The sequence below is a fragment of the Herpailurus yagouaroundi genome, unplaced genomic scaffold (genome assembly GCF_014898765.1).
Source record: "Herpailurus yagouaroundi ecotype Mexico unplaced genomic scaffold, PumYag 215, whole genome shotgun sequence".
Lineage (NCBI taxonomy): Eukaryota > Metazoa > Chordata > Mammalia > Carnivora > Felidae > Herpailurus > Herpailurus yagouaroundi.
In genome coordinates, this window is record NW_024412446.1 from 3,833,859 (window position 1) to 3,854,083 (window position 20,225).

The 20,225-nt window shown below is 48.1% G+C and overlaps 1 protein-coding gene across 5 annotated transcripts in view; it reads right to left on the reverse strand.

Moving 5' to 3' along the window:
- Positions 1-581: 581 nt before the first annotated feature.
- SPACA3 (sperm acrosome associated 3) overlaps positions 582-20,225 on the reverse strand; it is a 36,778-nt gene continuing 17,134 nt past the window's right edge. For 2 of the 5 annotated variants that reach the window (XM_040455236.1, XM_040455237.1), the window contains exons 2-6: positions 18,566-18,740; positions 4,485-4,759; positions 3,491-3,649; positions 3,015-3,093; positions 582-757 (exon numbers count right to left, since the gene is read on the reverse strand). In XM_040455236.1, coding sequence (XP_040311170.1) covers positions 691-757; positions 3,015-3,093; positions 3,491-3,649; positions 4,485-4,671 — 492 coding nt within the window. In that variant the 5' untranslated portion in view covers positions 4,672-4,759; positions 18,566-18,740 and the 3' untranslated portion in view covers positions 582-690. Of the gene's footprint in view, positions 758-3,014; positions 3,094-3,490; positions 3,650-4,484; positions 4,760-8,099; positions 8,596-18,565; positions 18,741-20,225 lie in introns of those variants that run through there. The other 3 variants (XM_040455238.1, XM_040455235.1, XM_040455239.1) reach the window with 3 other exon arrangements.

The following is a 20,225-nucleotide window of genomic DNA, read 5'->3' on the forward strand; positions in this document are numbered from 1 at the left end:
TTTTTTTTCAACGTTTATTTATTTTTGGGACAGAGAGAGACAGAGCATGAACGGGGGAGGGGCAGAGAGAGAGGGAGACACAGAATCGGAAACAGGCTCCAGGCTCTGAGCCATCCGCCCAGAGCCTGACGCGGGGCTCGAACTCACGGACCGCGAGATCGTGACCTGGCTGAAGTCGGACGCTTAACCGACTGCGCCACCCAGGCGCCCCAACATAGTTTTTTAATATAAGTGCATTCCATGCAATATTGGAGACACGCATGTTGTAAAATATATTTGTTGTGTATCCAAAATTCAAATTTAACTCAAGCATCGTGTTTTGGTTATCGTTTTTTGCTTAGCTAAATCTGGCAAACCTAGATCCAGGTAGAGGGTCTAGGAAACTCTACCAGGCATGGGCAAGGGAGGCACTGACCCCCTCCTCCGCCCCCCCACCAGGCCTCCAGAAATGGAAGCAAGACTTCCATGGTAGGCTTTCTGGAGCCCACCTGCAGCCCAGCCCGGCTGGACGGTGAAGAAACCCTGAGATGCTCTGGCTCTGACATGCCATCAGGAAACGCAGCGATAGCAGAGAACCACACTTGGGTTAAACCACTCTTTATTGGTTGGCTTGTCTTCCCAAGCCTGCATCAGAGACCACACCACATCTCCCAGCCTGCTGTGCGTGGCCCGGTCCATCCACAGAGGATCCTACAAGTCACAGCCATCCACCCAGTCCTTGAGGTCCTTGCCCTGGCAGTGACGCCTCCAGGCCTCCCTGAGGGTGAGGGATGGGGAAGAGGAGAGACCAAATCAGCTGCAGCCTTTAGTCCCTGCTCAGAGAAGAACAGGAAGGAGGTGTGGGCTCTAAACCAGAAGTGAGGTAAGGAAAAGGGCTAGAAAGGGAAAAAGGGACAAGTAAACCCCATTAACTAACAAAGAAGGGGTAAAAAGGGAAGACAACGGCCCTTAAAAAGTCATCTGTCTAGGCTCCTTATTTTACCAATAGAGATACAAGGTAATTTGTTCAAGTTCACCAGGAAGGCAGGGGCAAAGGCCTGGACTCCTGGCGTCCATAGCCCTAGTCCAGTGCTCTTTTCTTACACCATGATCCTTCTGCTGACAGTAATGCCACCTTACAAGCGTACAGCCCTTTACAGTCTACATAACACTGTCCTATCCCTCACTCATTTGTCTGCACTCCCCCATCCTCGGCAGCCCTACAACATAGATTAAGCAGGTATCATGTTCCCTATACTCCAGATCAAACACTGAGACTCAGATGCAAATTACTTGCCCAAGATCCGTAGCTAGTAAATGACAGAACTATAGCCACAGCCACGTCTCTTTGGCTACCAGTTCTGGTCTTTCAATTGTTGGTAACTATAGTTTACGGGCTCTTTCAGCACCATTACCTTGCTCCTGCCTCACATTAGCATCTTGAGGAAGGAAGATAAACAAGATCCTGGGGTGCTGCAGTCAGTCCCAAGTTGTCAGGGTTCCAAGCTTTGGTAACTCCACGATGTCAATGTCAAAGAGCCCAATGACCAATTGTGCCCCTAAAGGGCCTCTATACATCCATCAATGAAGTGTGGTCACCTGGCTTGTTTGTCTCTCCCATTAGACTGTGAGACCCTCGAAGACAAAGACTTGGATCTCAGCCTCTCTGAAGCCCAGCACCCAGCACAGAACCTGGCACTCTCAGTACGTGCAGGTGAAAGAAATAAACCGTCTTTCTACTTTCTGGAACCACAGCCTGTTATTAGCCTCAGCCACATCTCAGGGGTGATACCTGACATCAATTTACTCCCAGTGCATAAAAGAGCTGTTCTTTCCTTTAACCCAAAAGGACCCATGTCTTCCATCCCAGGGTGGGGTATCCAAGGCCTCAAACCCTTAGACTCCTGCCGAGCCTGCACTCACCCTTCCTAACCTTATAGCTGTGTGTTATGTCCTGCCGATCCTGCCCCACTCCAGATTCTGGTCCTGGAATGTCAACTGTTCCCAGGCCAACACATCTCCAAAGCTGTAGCCATTGTCAAGGCACACCCTGAACCTTCTTTAGATTCACAGTCATTTCTACCTTGTCCTCTCCCTCACTGCCACATATCATCTGTCCCCATGCCTCCTCCACAGCCCTCCTAGCCAACCCCCCTCCTGTCCATCACCCCTGCAACTGTCCTAGTGCAGACCCTGGATCTCTCACCTGGACTCCTGCAAAGGCTTCCCTCACCATCCCCCTACTTCTAGTCTCTCTCCCTTCCCTCCACTCCTGGGCTGACATTCACTGCCTCCCAGACTGCTTTACCTGCCTTGTGACAGTCACATCTGTCTGTAGTTCCGAGGCTGCGGCCACCTAGTGTATTTCACCCTCCCCACATTCCGCCCCTGCTGGTCTCTCATCCAGAAACGTGGGGAAAGGGAGGTTGGAGACTAAGCAGTGAGACCCCCATCAGAGAAGGCTGTAGCGCCACTGCCTCAGACGCCGCTCTGCGAACCAAAGATCTAGTCCAGTGCCCCATGAGATGCTCATCCAACTCCCTTGCCTGTGAGGATGGTGGCTGCAAAGGCCATCTTGTGGGAAACAGGCAGGAAAAGAGAAAGTTGACAGGATGAGGCTCTGGGGCGCCCACCCATGCTTCAAGCAAGGAATTGCTTCCTTGATCCGTCATGCATCTTGGGCTTTTCTACCAAAGTTAGTTTAGATGAAGATGCCACAGTTAAAGAAGCAAACAGATGGACAAGGTTGGCTAGACCCGGGTCTGGCGGACCTGTAGGCAGGCACCCTAACATAGGCACATTTTGGGAGAGCCAGGCTTGTGTCCATGAGCTGCAGTGAATTCCTCACCCTTCCTGACACTCAGTGAGTTGTCTGTAAATAGCGATCTCTATGGTCAAAAGTCACGTGCAAAGTAGATTGTGAAGCCAGGGAACGGTGGCCAAGACAAAGTGAACACTCAGAAAAGAAACTTCCCTCTTGCTGTCCACTAGTCCTGGCCACATCACCCAGGAGGGTTCCAGACCACGTCACTTACCAGCTGGCCAGCCCCTGGGGCTGTTGAGCTATCTTCATGGCACAGATGACAGTGTCCTTAAGGTTAGGATTCAGCAAGTCTGGGGTGGGAGGCAGAGAAACATGATGAGGGAACAGGGGACAGAGCTAGACATCCACACTCTGTTTCTCTCTCTCTTACACACACATACACACACACACGTGCCTTCCACAATCCTAAATGCAATCCTGTCTCTCAATCCCTGTCACTGTATCACTCCCCTCCCCACATTCCTATATCTCTCAGAACAGTCTCCCATCTGGGACCCCAAATCAGATTCATGGAGGACCCATGCTCATCACTTGCCCCATCCCACTCTCCTTGAGAGGCCCAGAGGGTCTCCCACTCAGATTCCCACTCAGAGATAAAGGCAAGGGGAGCAAACCACCCCAGGAAAGAAGCAAAGGCAGGTGCAGAGGCCTGGCCCCAGGCAGCCCCAAGCTCAGGCCCGACCCTACCGGAGCAGTACATCTGGCACCAGTTGGGGACATCTGTGCTGAGATTTTTGCACCACTTCCGGCTGCTGATCTGGAAGATGCCATTGTTGGTGCTCCCATCGGCTTCATGGTCCACAGCAGCTGTATTGAAGCCACTTGTGAAGTAAGCAAGACAGACCCCTGCATAGGGTAGAGACGCGGGCCTGAGGGTCAGATGACTGAGGCCAGCACAGACCAGGACACTCACGGTGCTGACGCCACACAGTAGCTCCTCTGAGCCTCAGCTCCTGCTTCAAGGTGGTCAGGGCTGCCGGACTCCCACCTACTTTGCAAATGACTCCATCAAGGCTCAGGGGAGCAAGTGATTCACTCAAGGTCACCACAGCTACCAAAGAGCAAGAGTCGAGACTGTTACCTCAGGCCTCCTGACTCCTAGAGCAGCCTCCCTGCTACCTTACCACTCAGCACACAGTGGGGCCCAAGAAATCTTTGTGGGCTGAATGAACAAGAGCCAGATCTTTAGAGGCAAGACGAGGAAGACACAGCTGAGCTAGCAAGGAGGCAGGCAATAGAAAAAAAAAAAAAAAAAAAAAACTAGATGAGTCCAGATGTGGCTGGACTTCACAGCTTCCCAAAAATCTACCAGCAGCTTGAAAAGTTTGGTTTTACTGGTTTGCTCAGTCTACCCTGAAAGTCAATGGGACTATCCTATCCTCTTGGTGGCCATTATGATTAGGGTACTAAGCTATTCTGTTCCCTTGGCAGGTGACCTTAGCAGCAGGGGTAGAGGATGAAGGAGAATGCTGACCGGGCTGCTTGTGGCCTGCCTCTAATGTATCGAACTTGTGCTGAGTGTCACCTACCCATCATAGAACATTTGATGTCCAAAGGAGAGCTGAAGCTCAGAAAACTGCCAAGGCCACACTCCCTGAGTGAGAGCGGGGAGGGAGGCTAGGAGGAAGGGGAGGCACCTGGGGGGAGTCTAGGGCAGCCTGGAAGGGAGAGGGGTTCTCACAGTCAGCCATGCTGTATCCCCGGTATCCCTCCATGCCGAAATCCTGGAGGGCTCTGGCCAGCTCACAGCGACTGTAGACCTTGGCCTGGCCGGAGGTGAGCAGGCAGCTGAGCAGAGTGGCAAAGGCCAGCAGCATGATGCCCGGCGGGCACAGTTGCCTTCTGAGGGCCCAGCTCCTGGCTTCCATGCACAGCCCCTGCCACGCTGGCTCACAGCTGGGTTTTGAGATGGCAGACAGCTCAACAGCCCTGGCTGTCCAGTCACAGAAGGTTACCCTTTGGAAGAAAAAGAAAACCAGGGCCTGAGCATACCTGGGGAAAGGGGCAGAAGGCTCCGACATTGCAAATCAGCTCCCTTGCGGCCCTGACGAAGCATCAGCCACGCCTCTGAGATTCGAGATCCAGGAGAGGGTTCCCTAAGGCCATCTCCTCTCCATCTTGCTCTATCCTTTCGCCAGCAGCTGAGAGGGGAGGCCACATGGGGAAGAACATGAGCCTATTTGGAGCTCCATACCACCTGCCAGGCATGATCGAATCCCAAAGCCCTGTGTTACACAACTAGGAAGGGGCAAAATTTGGAATGAGACCAAAGTTTACAGGACTCCAGAGCTCCATGAGTTATGGCCATGAGCACGTGTTTCCGGAGGGCAAGGGCCCAGCAATGTCATCACAGTGTAAGTCAGTCCCTAAAACCTGGCCATCAGAGGAAGTCTTTCCTAGTGCTGAGCCTGGACTGAAATAAAGTCCGCCGTACAACACTGCCACCCAGCAGCCCTCCCAATGGGGCAGCCCTTTCACATACACATGGCCCCGAGGTGGTACTGAAACTCTCCTGTGTGCCCACCACCCTTTCTAAACCATCACCTTGCAAAAGCCTCTTTCCTTTGAAGCTCTGACCTCGGTTCCTTTGGCTTGCCTCTCAGCTCTGGCTCTGTTGGCCAGACCTCGATATCATGGAGGACATTCGTCCCTGGTTATGACCTCCACTCTGTCTCAGCCACCCACTCCCATGGCCTTGCCATCCCTGCTTCTTACCCCCTCCCCTCCTCCGGCAACCCTCCATTCCAGTGTCTCCTTGACTCCAACCCCTGACACATCTTCCCACCTCTCCTGTGACCTCTATCCCACCACACCTTCTGTCCACCTTCAGAGATAGACACACAAACCTCCACACACCTCACAAAAGGGTGTCCCTGAAAACCCCTGACCTCCAACCCCAATGGGCCTTCAAGCCATTGAGGGTGACAAGTGGATTAAGGGTGGGGCTTCTCAGTGAGCCCTGAGTTTGAACCCCACCTCCTCACTGCTCAACATCTCTGACTTTGGACACTTCCCAAGCCTCATTTTCTTCAGCTATGCGACGAGCAAGTGAATAATACCTGCCTTGTAAGACTGTTGAAAGAATGAATGAGAAGAGAAAGGCACGGGGAGAACTTAGCTCTTTGTGCTAAAAATAGGTTAGTTATTTCTATTATGGAGTATTTCTGGCACCAGCACTAATGCTTGTCCTTGGCCAGCTTTCTCTCTCCCATTTCCCTCAAAGAGTATTCAAGACGCTCATGGCTGTCCGCAAGCCTCCTCCCCTCCCTGACCCACCCCCAAGCTCCCAGAAGACCTCACCTCCTGCCTCACTGAGGCAGCAGTAGCCTCATCCTGCTCACCTCCACCCCTCTAGCCTGACCATGCGTCGCCCCAGCGCTTGTCAAGGTCTGTCGCATCTGAGAACTCCAGATTTCACCCTTTCCTGCCTCTCAACCTTGCCCCATGGATCACCTCTCCTCTCTTGGGGTCCTCGGCACCTCCTCCTACCGCCTCTCCTTCCTCTGATGCATGGATGCGCTTGGGTCTCATCATTATCTATACTGACTGGTCTCTTTCCCTCTCTTCTCATGGAAACGTCTATGGGAAAAATTACCCCTTTCTCACCTCCCCTTGTGCTTTCAGCCCCATGACGGTTAGCTTCAGCACCACCACCACTCGCCTGAAACTGTTCTGCCCAGTTCAATGGGCCTTGTCACTTCTTGTCCCACGGGGGCCCTCAGCAGCCCCTCTCAGTGCTGACCAATTCACCTGTGGCCTCTCTTCCTTCTCTTGGCTTCCATGATGCCCCCTCTCCTGGGTCCCCTGCTTCTTCTCAGGCTATTTCTTCTGATTCCCCTTTGTGGACTCCACTCTGCCTACGTCTTAAGTGCTGGCATGCTCGTCAGCCTTTTTCCCTCCTCTCTTTCACGTCAGGATACCCTGTGGACAGCCCCACTGTGAACTGCCACCCGCGGCTGATGACGTCGTATTCCGTCTTCCCCAGAACGGTAGACGTCCTGTGCAGCTGCCTCCTGGACATCTCCACTTGGATATCCCACAGTCACCTCAGACTAAGCATGTCCAAAACAGAACTGATGTCCCCACTAAAATCTGCTTCCTTTAAGTCTTCATTTCTGGGTTTCAAACATTCTTGGCTTTAAACACATTTATCCAAACTAGAAATATGGATGGCATTCTTCACTCCTTCTGTCACTAACCCCCTTCACCCTTCCCTAACCATAGATCCCAACGTGCCACTGATTGTACCCTCCCTCCAAGAGTTCAGACCACCATCACGGCATGCTGGTGGGCTCCTTACATCTAGTCCTGACTCTTCTTCCGAACTGTTCTACACACATTTGCCACCATGAGTTGTTTTTTTTTTTTTAAACAAAAAGCCTGGCCACCTGACACCCTGCGTTGGCTCCCTTCATCATTGCTCCTAGGCATGGTCCACAAGGCCCCTGGTGACCCAGCCATGTGGACCTCTTTTCGCTCACACAGTGAGTTCCTGTAATGCCATACCGTTCGCTCGTGGTGATCCCACTGTCTGAAGCAGTAGCCCTCTCCTTCCTTTCCATGGCTAACTCTTACTATACTTGAAGGGTCACACCAGAGCTGAGTTCTCCAACACCCCCACACTCCTCGAGCACCCTGTGCCTCTGCTGTCCCTCTGTCACACTGGACTGTAATATGCATGAGTCTTTCCCACCATGAAGTGAACTTCCAAAGAACAATGGCCATCTTGTTTCTCTTCACATCCTAAGCGTCAAGCAGAGCTGCTGGTTTGGAGTGGCGGCTTAAGCTGAAGTATCCTGAGGTCCTGACCCCAACAGCCTGAACCCTCCCCAGCAAAGTTGGAGGCGGGGAGGTCAGGAGTCAGGGGAACCTCACTGAGTTCTCCAAACCTGACAGACACTGAGCTGGGCCTTTCCTGGATGTTTTCTAACTTAATCTCATCTAATCTTCTCAACAACTCGAGAGGCGTAGGAGTAATATCCCCCTTTATGGATGAAGAAACCAAGTTGACTGCTACATGGAGATTGTTTTTGACTTTTTGTAGCCAAGAGATTTAAAACTAATTTCATCTTGAGGGTTTCACGGCAGGTCAAGGTGTACAAGGAGTGAGGTCTGATAATTCAGAGACCAGACACCCACCAGCAAGGTCTCTCTCTCTCTCTCAGCAGGGTGCTCTCCCAGCCCAGGACTAACCCCCCTCCATTTCTGACCACGACCTTTCTTTTTCCATGCCCCTCTCTGACCAGGCCAGCCAGGGACTGCTTAACAGCTGCAGAAAGAGGGGAAGGGGGCTCACTGATCAGGTGTCGTCCCCACCAGAGCTGACACAGCAGTGACAGTGGCGGCAGCAGCAGTGACCCAACACCCTGCTTCAGCTCAGGACACCACCATGATAGTGCTAGTGCCCCAGGCACCCAGCTTTAAGAGAACGATGCGGGAGGGCAGGCTCCAGACTGACCTAGAGCCTTCTGGAACCTCCCAGTTCTGTGACCTCATCTTCTAGAACCATCTTCGCCCACTGAGCTTCAACTGGCCCCCTGAACCCCTCAATTTCGGGACTGGGAACATGTTAGGAGTAGCTAGGCCCAACCCTTCTTGGCCATCTACACACACACACACACACACACACACACACACCACAATATGTTGAAGGATGACTCCTCAGCTCCCGACAGGACCCTTCAGGTGGTTGCCCAGGGACGACAATGGCAGGTGCACACCGCCCCCTCAGGCAGCCTCCCTCACCGTCAAACTGCTCGCACTGGCAAAAAGTTCTTCCTTAGTGCTGAGCCACAGAAGGCCTGCCTTCTGCATCTGAATGATGACAGTTCAGTGTGGACAAGCCAAGGACAAAGGTGATGCCGCGGACCCTAAAGCTTGAGGGACAAAGACGTGAAGTGGAAGGACACGTGACACCTGTGTCTGTGCCCCACAGGGAAGTCTTTTTCTGTGATCAGTTCATTTCACTTGTTAATTCAAGGTAGTTAACATGCAGTGTAGTCTTGGCTTCAGGAGTAGAACCCAGTGATTCATCTCTTACATATGACACCCAGTGCTCATCCTCACAAGTGCCCATCACCCCTTTAACCCCTCCCCCCATGCCTCCAGCAACCGTCAATTTGTTCTCTGGCTGAATAGCACACCATTGTGTGCATATACTACATCTTCTCAAACCATTCCTCTGTGGAGGAACATTTAGGTTTTTCCACATCTCAGCTGTTGTGAATAACGCTGCAGTGAACACGAGAGTGCTAATATCTTTTTGAGATCCCGATTGCAATTATTTCAGAAAAATACCCGGAAGTGGGACTTCTAAACCATACGGTCATTTCATTTTTACTGTCTTCCACTGTGGCCGCACCGTCTTGCATTCCCACCAACAGCGTAGGAAGGTTCCAATTTCTCTACATCTTCACCAACGCTTTGTGGTCCTTTGTTTTTAGATAAGAGGCATCCTGATAAATATGAGGTGATATCTCCCTTGCAGTTTTGATTTGCATTTCTTGAATGATTAATGACATTAAACGTTTTGTGTTTTTGTTTTTGTTTTTGTTTCACATATACCTGTTGACCATTCGCATGTCTTCTTTGGAGAAAGGTCTTTTTGGCATCAGTATTTCTTTAAAAAATTTTTTTCTTAATGTTTATTTTTGAGAAAGAGAGAGATACACACAGAGTGTGAGTGGGGAAGGGGTAGAGAGGGAGACACAGAATCTGAAGCAGGCACCAGGCTCTGAGCACTCTGCACAGAGACTAACGTGGGGCTCAAACTCATGAACCTCGAGATCATGACCTGAGCCGAAGTCGGACACTTAACCAACTGAGCTACCCAGGTGCCCCATGGCATCAGTATTTCTTAAAGGCTCCCCAGATGACTCCAGTGTGCAGCCAGGCTTGAGCCTTCAGAGCTCTGGACTTGAGCTAAGTACACCCAAGTTCAATGTCTTGCTCTGCCCCTTACTGGCTATTTAGCCTGCCCTGCCCACTAGAACCACAGCACTCAATCTCCCCAAGCCTCATTATGCTCCTCTGTAAAATGGAAATAATCCTTTCGTAATGCATGAAGATGCCTACCACTTAGTTCAGTACATTTTAGCTCTTGCTTTTATTGTCTGGCCCTTGGTGGTGATTCTGTCTGGTTGAGATTTGGGGTTTTTACTGCATTGGCCTGCTTTTACTATTTTATCACTTCTTTTTATTGAGTAATCTTTCAGCTTATTTTATTTTATTGTATGTTTTGTTATTTCCCACTTGACTTTCACTTTTAACTGGTGAATAAGAAACAGCAGCTCAAAAGGAACAGTTATGAGGGCAGATAAGGTCCCAGTTGGGGGTCAGTGGGTCTTTATTTCTCCACTGAGCTCTGCGGGAGACTTTCCTGTTGCCCCAAAGGCAGCTCAGATTCTTGACCACATCCTAGTAGAGACCCTCCACTGACTCCTTGCAGGTTTAAGTTCCACAGAAGCAGCTCTTACATTCCTGGTTCTCAGCCCCCGGCAGCACATTAGAGAAAATGCTGATGCCTAGGACCCATCCCAGGCTAATCAAATCAAAATCTCTGGGGTGGGGCTCAGGCATCAGTATTTTTTTTTAATGTTTCCAGGAGATCCCCAAATGCTACCGGGGCTGAGAACCACTGTCCTAACCAGACTTTTTATAGATCCTTAAATATGTGATAATGCTTTGCATCCATGTCATATATGCTATGCTTCCTGTTATTCCCTCTGTCAAACACATCTTTTCTATCCAACTCCCTGTTGGCTTCTAGTCCTTTAAACATCACTGAAGCTTGGCTTCCTCCTCTGGCCCACTTGGGCTGAGCTGGGAGTCCCTGGTACCCTTGCACAGCATCTGACGCTAATATGTCATCTTGCCTCCATCACATGACATCAGTACCTTCTTCATTGCTCCCAGCAGACTGGGAGATGCCTCACGAGTCCCCTATGTCTATTTTCCCATTGTGAACAACAAGATTTTTTAGGGGTGCCCGGGTGGCTCAGTTGGTTAAGCGTCTGACTTCGGCTCAGGTCATGATCTCGCGGTTCGTGAGTTTGAGCCTCCCGTCGGGCTCTGTGCTGACAGCTCAGGGCCTGGAGCCTGCTTCAGATTCTCGGTCTGCCTCTCTCTTTGCTCTTCCCCTGGCTCATGCTCTGTCTCTCTCTTCCTCTCTCTCTCTTTTGTCAAAAATAAATAAATACTAAAAAACTTTTTTTAAAAGAACAAGATTTTTTGTGTTTTTTTTATTTTTTAAAATTTATTTGTTGTTTAATTTACATCCAAGTTAGTTAGCATATGGTGCAACAATGATTTCAGGAGTAGATTCCTTAATGCCCCTTACCTATTTAGCCCATCTCCCCTCCCACACCCCCTCCAGTAACTCTCTGTTTGTTCTCCATATTTAAGAGTCTTTTATGTTTTGTCCCCCTCCCTGTTTTTATATTATTTTTGCTTCCCTTCCCTTATATATATCTGTTTTGTATCTTAAATTCCTCATATGAGTGAAGTCATATGACATTTGTCTTTCTCTTACTAATTTCACTTAGCATAATACCCTCCAGTTCCATCCACGCCGTTGCCAATGGCAAGATTTCATTCTTTTGGGTTATACCACATCTCCTTTATCCATTCATCCATTGGTGGACATTTGGGCTCTTTCCATACTTTGGTTATTGTCGACAGTGCTGCTATAAACATTGGGGTGCGTGTGTCCCTTCAAAACAGCACATCTGTGTCCTTTGGATAAATACCTACTAGTGCAATTGCTGGGTCACAGGGTAGTTCTAGTTTTAATTTTTTGAGGAACCTCCATACTGCTTTCCAGTGTGGCTGCACCAGCTTGCATTCCCACCAGCAGTGCAAAAGAGATCCTCTTTCTCCGCATCCTCGCCAACATCTGTTGTTGCCTGAGTTGTTAATGTTAGCCATTCTGACAGGTGTGAGGTGGTGTCTCATTGTGGTTTTGATTTGGATTTCCCTGATGATGAATGACGTCGAGCATTTTTTCATGTGTCTGAAGAACAAGATTTTTTAAATTCTAGGTAAAGAAATGAAGAAATGAAAATCACCTAGTCAATTGATTCAGAAACCTTTTAGCCCAGGGTACTCTCTCAGGAGAGCACTGAAACTGGTCCCAAAAGAGTGTGCCAGGGACACTGTGGACATGGAAAAAACAAGTCCTCCTCTGGCCACACATAGGGAGAAGCTGGAGCCCCTAGGGAAAGACCTGTTCACTTGGTCCATCCAAACCTAGCACATCAAAAACAGAATTCACCTCTTCTCCGTAAGTGATGTCTCTGGTTTTTTCACCACCGATCACAGTACATTGCAAGATACGGTTATCAGGAGTTCTTAGGCATATAAAGTCACCAACCCTACACTAACTAGTCTCACACCAGCATATTCTTTTAGTTTTGTGTCTCCTTTATTCTGTCTTCCTTCGTATAATGGTTAATTTTATGTGTCTACTTAACTGGGGCACAGGGTGCCCAGATATTTGGTCAAATATTATCTGTGTATCTGTGAGGGTGTTTCTGGATGAGACTAACATTTTTTTTCATTGCAATATATTTGACATGTAACGTTGTATACGGTTAAAGTGCACAACCTGTTAATTTCATACATTGTCACATGATTGTCACATACATTGTCACATGATTGCCATGGTGGTAATAATTAGCCACCGTGATACATAATTATTTATTTCTAGTGATTGGAATAATGGAGTTCCAATCTCCTGGCAAGTTTGAGTATTATAATACAATATTATTGTCCATATTCACTATACTGCGCATTAGATGAAATTAACATTTATTTATTTTCTTTTTTTTAAAACATAATCTATTGCCAAATCGGTTTCCATACAACACCCAGTGGAAATTAACATTTAAATCAGATAAATGTAGTAAAGGAGATTGTCCTCCCTAATGTGGGTGGGCCTCATCCTATCAGTGGAAGACCTGAATAGAACAAAAGGATTGAATCTCCCTGCGTAAGAGGTAACCCCCCTGCCTGCGTTCAAACACAGATATCAGCCTTTTTCCTGCCTATGGAATCAAACTGAAATATCAGCTCTTCCTGTGCCTCAAGCCTGCCAGCCTTTGGACCGGAACTACATCATTGCTTCTCTTGGGTCTTCAGCTTACCAACTCACCCCACAGATCCTGGGACTTGCTTGCCTCCATAATTGCATAAGCCTTATCATAATTTTTTAAAGGTGTGTGTGTGTGTGTGTGTGTGTGTGTGTGCGGTCACCATTGTAACCAAACATTTTTACGGATATGTAGATATAGATATATACATCCTACTAGTTCTGTTCCTCTGGGGAACCCTGACTGATCCCCTCCTTGTGTGAGGTTTGTAGAAAACCACGTAACAGTTGTCAGGTTCCTCAGTTAACGTTATTCCCTCCCTTGCCCTGGTGCCACTACTGCTGACCTCCTGCCCACCCCTTTTACGGTTCGTGGCTTCTACAGCACAGGGCAGCTGGCTGAGAGCAGCAGACCTCGGCTGGGGTTCTGATATTACAAAACTTACTAGCCCTGTGACCTCGGCAGGGTACTTAGCCTCACTGCCCCTCAACATCTTCACCTGTAAAGTCAAAAGAACGGCCACTCGCGGGGCTGAGAGGATTAATGATATAACATGCAAAGCATCTTATACAGGACCTGGCACCAAGCAGACTCAATGAAAAGGTGGTTTCTAATGATTAGTATTTTGGGGAGAGGAAACCGAGTAACCGTTCTTTTGGGAAGTGCACCTGAATTGTCAAAATGAGCTCCGAGTAAAGGCACCGAGTGGTGCCGCAAAGTAAAAGCAGGAAGCTTGTTTTAACCGATCAGAGGCCTTTTCCTCATCCAAGTCTGTGCTGTGCTGGCCCTCGCTGAAGTCACAAGATCTCTGGATGAGCAGGGAATTACTCTACTAACATTCATCTTCTGGGACTTACATCGCAGCGATTTGCTCTCAGGGAAACCAACACCGCCCAAAGGAAAAGGGAAGACATCCGTCTTCACAGCAGTGCTTGTTCATTCCTGCCACACTCTCCCTCCTCATCCTGATGGCCCCCAGAGGTCAAAAATGGGTCTCCATCTCGGTTCCTGCCACTCTGGCCGGTGCTCAGCCTGACTTCTCTGGGACTGCGATGATGTCCTAATGGTCTCTCTACGTGACCTTTAGGACTTTACCTTTAGGACTCTCTATGAGACCTTTGGTGACTCAGTGCAGCAGCCAGATGGTCCTTGGCGGTCTGACCTCTCTCTCCACTTCTCCAGCCTCAGCTCCCTGCACAGCCCGCCCCCACCCCCAGCCTGTGGGCTTCCACAGGCTTCCACCAACTCTTCCCCAAACTCATCGGCCAAAAATCTCTCCCCCTGGGCACCAGAGAGTTCCATTTCATCCTTCAAAACCGGTCTTGCATTGCGACTTTTGCAGGAAGTGCTAACCCAACACACTCTACCTCCTGAACCCTGCAATTTGTTTTCCTGCCCCAGCACCTTTTCTCTCTTTATCATAGAACCACCACATTACATTGTAATTGACAGTGTGCTTGACGGTAGCCCTGTCTGCCAGCTCTTCCAGAATGAGGAGTATGTTCTGTTTATCTCTGTATTTCCTTAACTATTAATGGCTGAGGCACCCAGAAGGCACCAAATAGCAGTTAGGGGAGTACATTTAAAAACACACTGGTTGGGGAGGGAGAGAAATGGATGAGACTATAAAGATGTGTTCTCTCTCTTGATTGGGATGGTGGGTACACAAATGTACGCATTATAAAGTGACATAAGACAGGGTGCAAAGTGGCTCACTTGGTTGAGCGACAGACTTCAGAGCAGGTCATGATCTCGCGCTTTGTGGGTTCGAGCCCTGCGTCCGGCTCTGTGCCGACAGCTCGGAGCCTGGAGCTGCTTCAGATTCTGTGTCTCCCTCTCTCTCTGCCCCTCCCCCACTCGTGCTCTGTGTCTGTCTCTCAAAAGTGAATAAACGTTAAAAAGTATTTTTGAATAAAGTGACATAGGATGACACACGCACATTGTGCCAAAGTGGATGTCCCGATTTTGATAGTATACTATAGTTATAGAGGATGTAACCATGGGGGGAAACTGAATGAAGGGTATAAGGGATCTCTCTCTACTATTTCTGCAACTTTCAGTGAGTCTCTAATTATTTGATAATAAAAAGTGTTTTCAAAAGGAAAAATGCACAGGCTAGTTTTACTGGTTCTGACCAAGCTAGTAAAGTAATGGGAAATAAAGAGGCAATCAACTCTGGAATTTTTCACAAAGTCTAATTTAAGATTACTTAAAACCGACTAGCTAGAGGGTGAATGTTAGAAGCATAACCCAAGTGTGCTTCAATATCTGGCTTATCTAGAAATCGCACCAAGTTTCTGCTCTAAAGGCCTTCCAACCAGTGCCTAAGTGGTTAGAACCCCAAGCAGAATGAATCAGGTCCATGCAGCTGCGGGGCTGAAGGAGGTCACCCAGGAGGAAACCCCCGGAGGAAAACCCAAAGCTGCAGTTAGACTCTCATCTGAGCAGACCGAAAGAGGCTGAATGGGAAGAAGAAATCCACGTGCTTGGCTCATGACTTTGGGAAGCCACAGGACCGAAAAATCTGCGCTCGGGTCCTTACCACTTTGGGACCCATCACAAGCTGGAGATGTTGAAAAGTGAGGCTTCCAGCAAAGTGACACCTTCAAAAGCTTAAAGCCTCTACAAACTGAAGGCCTCTAAAATCTTAAGATTCCTAGCAACCAGGGTGGGCCAACAGCCCAATGATTTCAAGAGCTTAGAGCCCTAAGAGCCTGGGGCCCCTAATAACTGATGATTCTAATAACTTGGGGCCTTTGAGAACCATGAAGCCTTTAATAAATTGAAAAATTGAATAACCTGCGGCTTCTAACAACCCAAGACCTATAATAAACTGAGACTCCTAGCAACCCAGGTCTCCTAGCAACCTGGGGACTCTAATTATCAGAGACTCCTAGCAACCGGGGAGATTGTACAACCTGGGGGCCCGGCACACGTCCACCCCTGGTCCCAGACTGCTTCCCACTCTGCAGGGACTGCCCACTGAGCCTTGAGAGGCAGTGTGACCTAAGAGACAGAGGCAGAATTGGGAACCGATGGCCTGTGTTCTGATTTGACCACTCACTACATATATAGCCTTTGGCTTAACCTCCTTATCAGTTTCCTTACCTATAAAATGATAATGATTATAATATCTTGCTCAGAAAACTATTATGAGAGTCAGGTAAGTAGGTTTATGGGAAAGCACGTTAACAGCTGTACATATGCATGTTGCCTTTTCTGACAGCACCCTCTCCCTTTCCATCTCATTAGCCGCCATATTGCATCATTTCTTCCAAAATGGCTTTCCCATCTAGTCCAGCTCCATCACCACCACCAAAGTCACAGAACTTCTCCACTGTCTCTGTTGCCACCAGTTGTCTTTCCAACACACAAATGCCATCATGTCACTTTTGCCTGCAGGCTTCCTCTGGTTCCCTTGCTCTTGGAGTCAGATTCAAACTCTTGGCCATGGTACATAAACTCTTCATGATCAGGTTCTACCTTTCCAGTTTCATCTTCAGTCACTCTTCCAACCCCCACTTCCTTCTTTCACTCCTAAAACAAACCCGAGATGGGGGTATTAATTATCTCAGCTTCACAGGTACAGAAAATGAGACTGAAAGAAGTAGCTTCCCCAAGTGCGTACAGCCTTGAAGCAGTGATTTGAAAGCCAAGTCTGACTCCAAAACCCATGTTCTTTGATAGCAAAGACATCACTGCCTCCTGGAAGCTTCCAAAAATGTGATTCTCTGGTTACTCTCTTGATAAACCAACTTTGGTCTTGTCTCAAAGCCCCTCCACCCTTTTCTGTGCAAGCAACTGGACAAATTTCAGCTTTGGTGGAGCTTAAGGATTTACACCAGGGGGCGCTATCCTTGCACACAACAACCATAAATGCACATCAGCCCTAAGAGACTACTGAGACCACGCCCAGCAATGCTTAACCTGTGGCCTGTCTCACTTGGCCATATGGCTCATGATGTAATTTTAAGATAAATGGTTAGAAATCTGCTTCCATGTTGCTGCTTCTCAAAAAGGCCCAGTTATTAGCATGTTAGTGTCTTTAAAGGGGCATTTTTATTGACATCCTTCCTGTCAATGAAATAGGTTAATCTGAGTTTTAAGAATATACATATTCCTGGGGCGCCTGGGTGGCTCAGTCAGTTGGGCGGCCAACTCCAGCTCGGGTCATGATCTCGAAGTCTGTGAGTTCGAGCCCCGCATCGGGCTCTGTGCTGACAGCTTGGGGCGTAAATCCTGCTTCCAATTCTGTGTCTCCCTCTCTCTCTGCCCCTTCCCTGCTTGCTCTCTGTCTCTCTCTCTCTCTCTCTCTCTCTCTCTCAAAATTAATAAACATTAAAAAAATTTTAAGAATATACATATTCCTCCATAAAGCTACTCTCATCTTTAATTAAAATTAATTCAACCTATAAATACCGTTACAGGTTTGAGTGTCAAGATTGGGAACGTGGGGAAGTGGATGGGGAGAGCAAAAAGACTGCTCATCGGTGGTGCAGTCTGACATTCCCATCTTGTCAATGTGAGGACAGCAATCCCCAACGGGAAAACCAACCGCCCCAGGGCCCACAGCAAGTAAGAGACGAGATCTATCTTTCCAGAGCACAACTTCATAGTAATACACTCCTACTGTAATTGATGAAGAATACACAAGAGGAGCTCCCTGACCTTATTGTTCATGGGCCCAGAGCACATACTAATGAACAGTCAGCCTGGGTATCGTATGGGGCTCCCTATGGCGTGTGGAAGAGAGATCGTACTTGATTCAATGGGTGTGTTCAACCCTCTGAACATCTACATCTTCATCTTGGAAATGGAGAGAATAACGTGTACCCCTCAGAAGGTCTGGCTTTCATTCTGTGTCCCCTCTGACACTTTCCCTGAACCTAGCTCTCTGAATGCTGTTCTCTCTGGGCTGAGTTCAGAGACCCCAGCAGAGACCCCAAAGGTGCTGGACGATTGGGCTAGTGCCCCCAAAACAATTTCTCTTCCAAACTGCAAGGGAAGAGGCTCCAGGTTCTTGCTATTCAATGGGCCTGAAGTGGCCTTCAACTGGGAGAGTGGTTTTGTCCCCCAGAGGACACTTAGTAATGACAGAAGACATTTTTGGTTACCACAACTGGGGAGAGGCATGCTACTGGAGTTGAGTGAGTAGAAATAAGGGATACTGCTGAACATCCTACAATGCACAAGGCAGCCCCCGAAAACAAAGAATTATTCAGCCCAAAATGTCAGTAGTGCTGAGCTCAAAACAATCTTATTTATATACAGCATAAAGCAGCCTCGTTCCTACGTTCTGTGTGATGCCGGACATTTCATCTCTAGGCTGCATTCAGTTTCCTGACCCTTGAAATAAGAGATTTTGATGTGGTCTGATGATCGGCACAGCCCCTCCTAACACTATCATCCTCTAGCTATGCTTCCTAATCACCCACCTGGTGACTTGGCTTATGGTGTTTTCACTCACCATTCGCAAAATTGAGAGCGTCCTCGTCTCCATTTCTTCAACTATAATATAAGGATAATTATACCTACTTCACCATTCCTACATTGGTGTGAGGAGAAAGGGGGAATGACCTTATACATAGTTGGTGCCTAAAAAACATTGGTCTTTGAAAAAATAAACATAATAATGGATTAGCAGGGGGAGAAGTTCAAGGGAATTATGACTTACTGAAAAGAGTCCTCATTCAACAGCTGGGCCAGAGGGACCTTTGAGACAAGAAAATCCTCTTTTTTCAAAACTTTCCAAGAGGTAGCTATGAATCTTGGGCTTTGCAGGGAGTCAGGAGTGGAAAGCTCTTGGGTTTTGGTGATCCACAAGCCTGTATTTGGGCCTCTGACCCATCCTAAGAGAAACATTTCTGTCAGGAAGGAAAAAAAGTTTCCAATGGAAGAATCATTTCAACAGCTCAACCAATAAGGGGCAGAGTTTACAGAGCTTTGATGCCAAGTCTGACCTGAAGTCAAGCCCCTCTTCTGCCATTCCCAACTGAGTGACCCACTTGTCAATAAGGATGATAATAATGCAAATCAATTAGAAGCCTTGTGCATTTCACATAAGGGAAAGCATCCAGTAAGTGCTTAACAAATGTTACCTCTTGTTATTACGTGCTAAGAGCCATGTATTACCTGCCTTGGCTTACTTACATTCTTATTCAAGATTTTAATGAAAAATCACAAACATTGTCAAACCCTCTATGGTTCCATGAAAAAGGTGCTTGGTGGCCTATGCTACCCTCCCACTTACACACACACACACACACACACACACGCACACTCGCATCCCTATATACATGGAAAAGCTAACGTTGCGCATTTAATCAGGGTGAAGATCTGGAGGAGGAAGCATATACTCTTGTGTTTTTTAAACCACAGCATCTTCTCCCTCCCTCCCCCGCATGCCAAAGAACAAGCGAGTCAGAGAGGTTAAGATGACTGCTCTTGACCATATAAAGTGGGGAAGGCATCCGATGAGCACTGAGTAATGTACAGAACTGCTGAATCATTATATTGTGCATTTGGAACTAATTATACTTGAATAAAAAAGGGAGGGGAGGCATTACCCTACCCCTGAGCCTCAGTAAAGAAAGCAATCCGATAAATCAAACTCTGTCCCGTGGGTAAGCCAAGACCATCTTTACTGATTAAGGGTCAACAAGAATGTAGATAAGTTAAGCTGCACAGAGACCTAACATTGTGAAATGCCAAGTCCCATGGCTAACCATCAAACACCAAACATCCAAAAACACAAGGAGGGGTGCCTGGAGGCCTCAGTCGGTTAAGCGTCCCACTCTTTAACTCAACTCAGGTCTTGATCTCAGGGTCGTGAGTTCAAGCCCCGGGGCTGGGCTCCGTGTTGGGTGTGGAGCCTACTTAAACAAACAAACAAACAAACAAACAAACAAAACAAGGAGACACTGCTCCCAAGGAATGATCAGAGCCTACGTAGCTCCACTATATCTAAAATCCAGGTCACTACTGTCTTGTAAAGGCTCCCATGTGGGGACAACAACTGAGTTCAGACCCCACACTGCTTAAAACAGCCCTGCAAACAAGTACGGAGTTCATGGGACTGAAAGGCAGTCATGAACTCCTGGGTGTGTATTTCTGTTCCTGGGAGTGCAGAGTCACGCTTGGCAGAAGAGACAAACAGGAAGACAGGAAAACAGAGGAGATAGATAGAAGGCGACAGTCGGCACCCCTAAAAGATGCAGGCAATAGCTATCTGGTTCTGGTTTCTTAAACATTCTTTTAATTTAAAGTAATTACTGTCCCCAACGTGGGGCTTGAACTCACAACCCCGAGATCAAGAGTCACATAGTCTACCAACT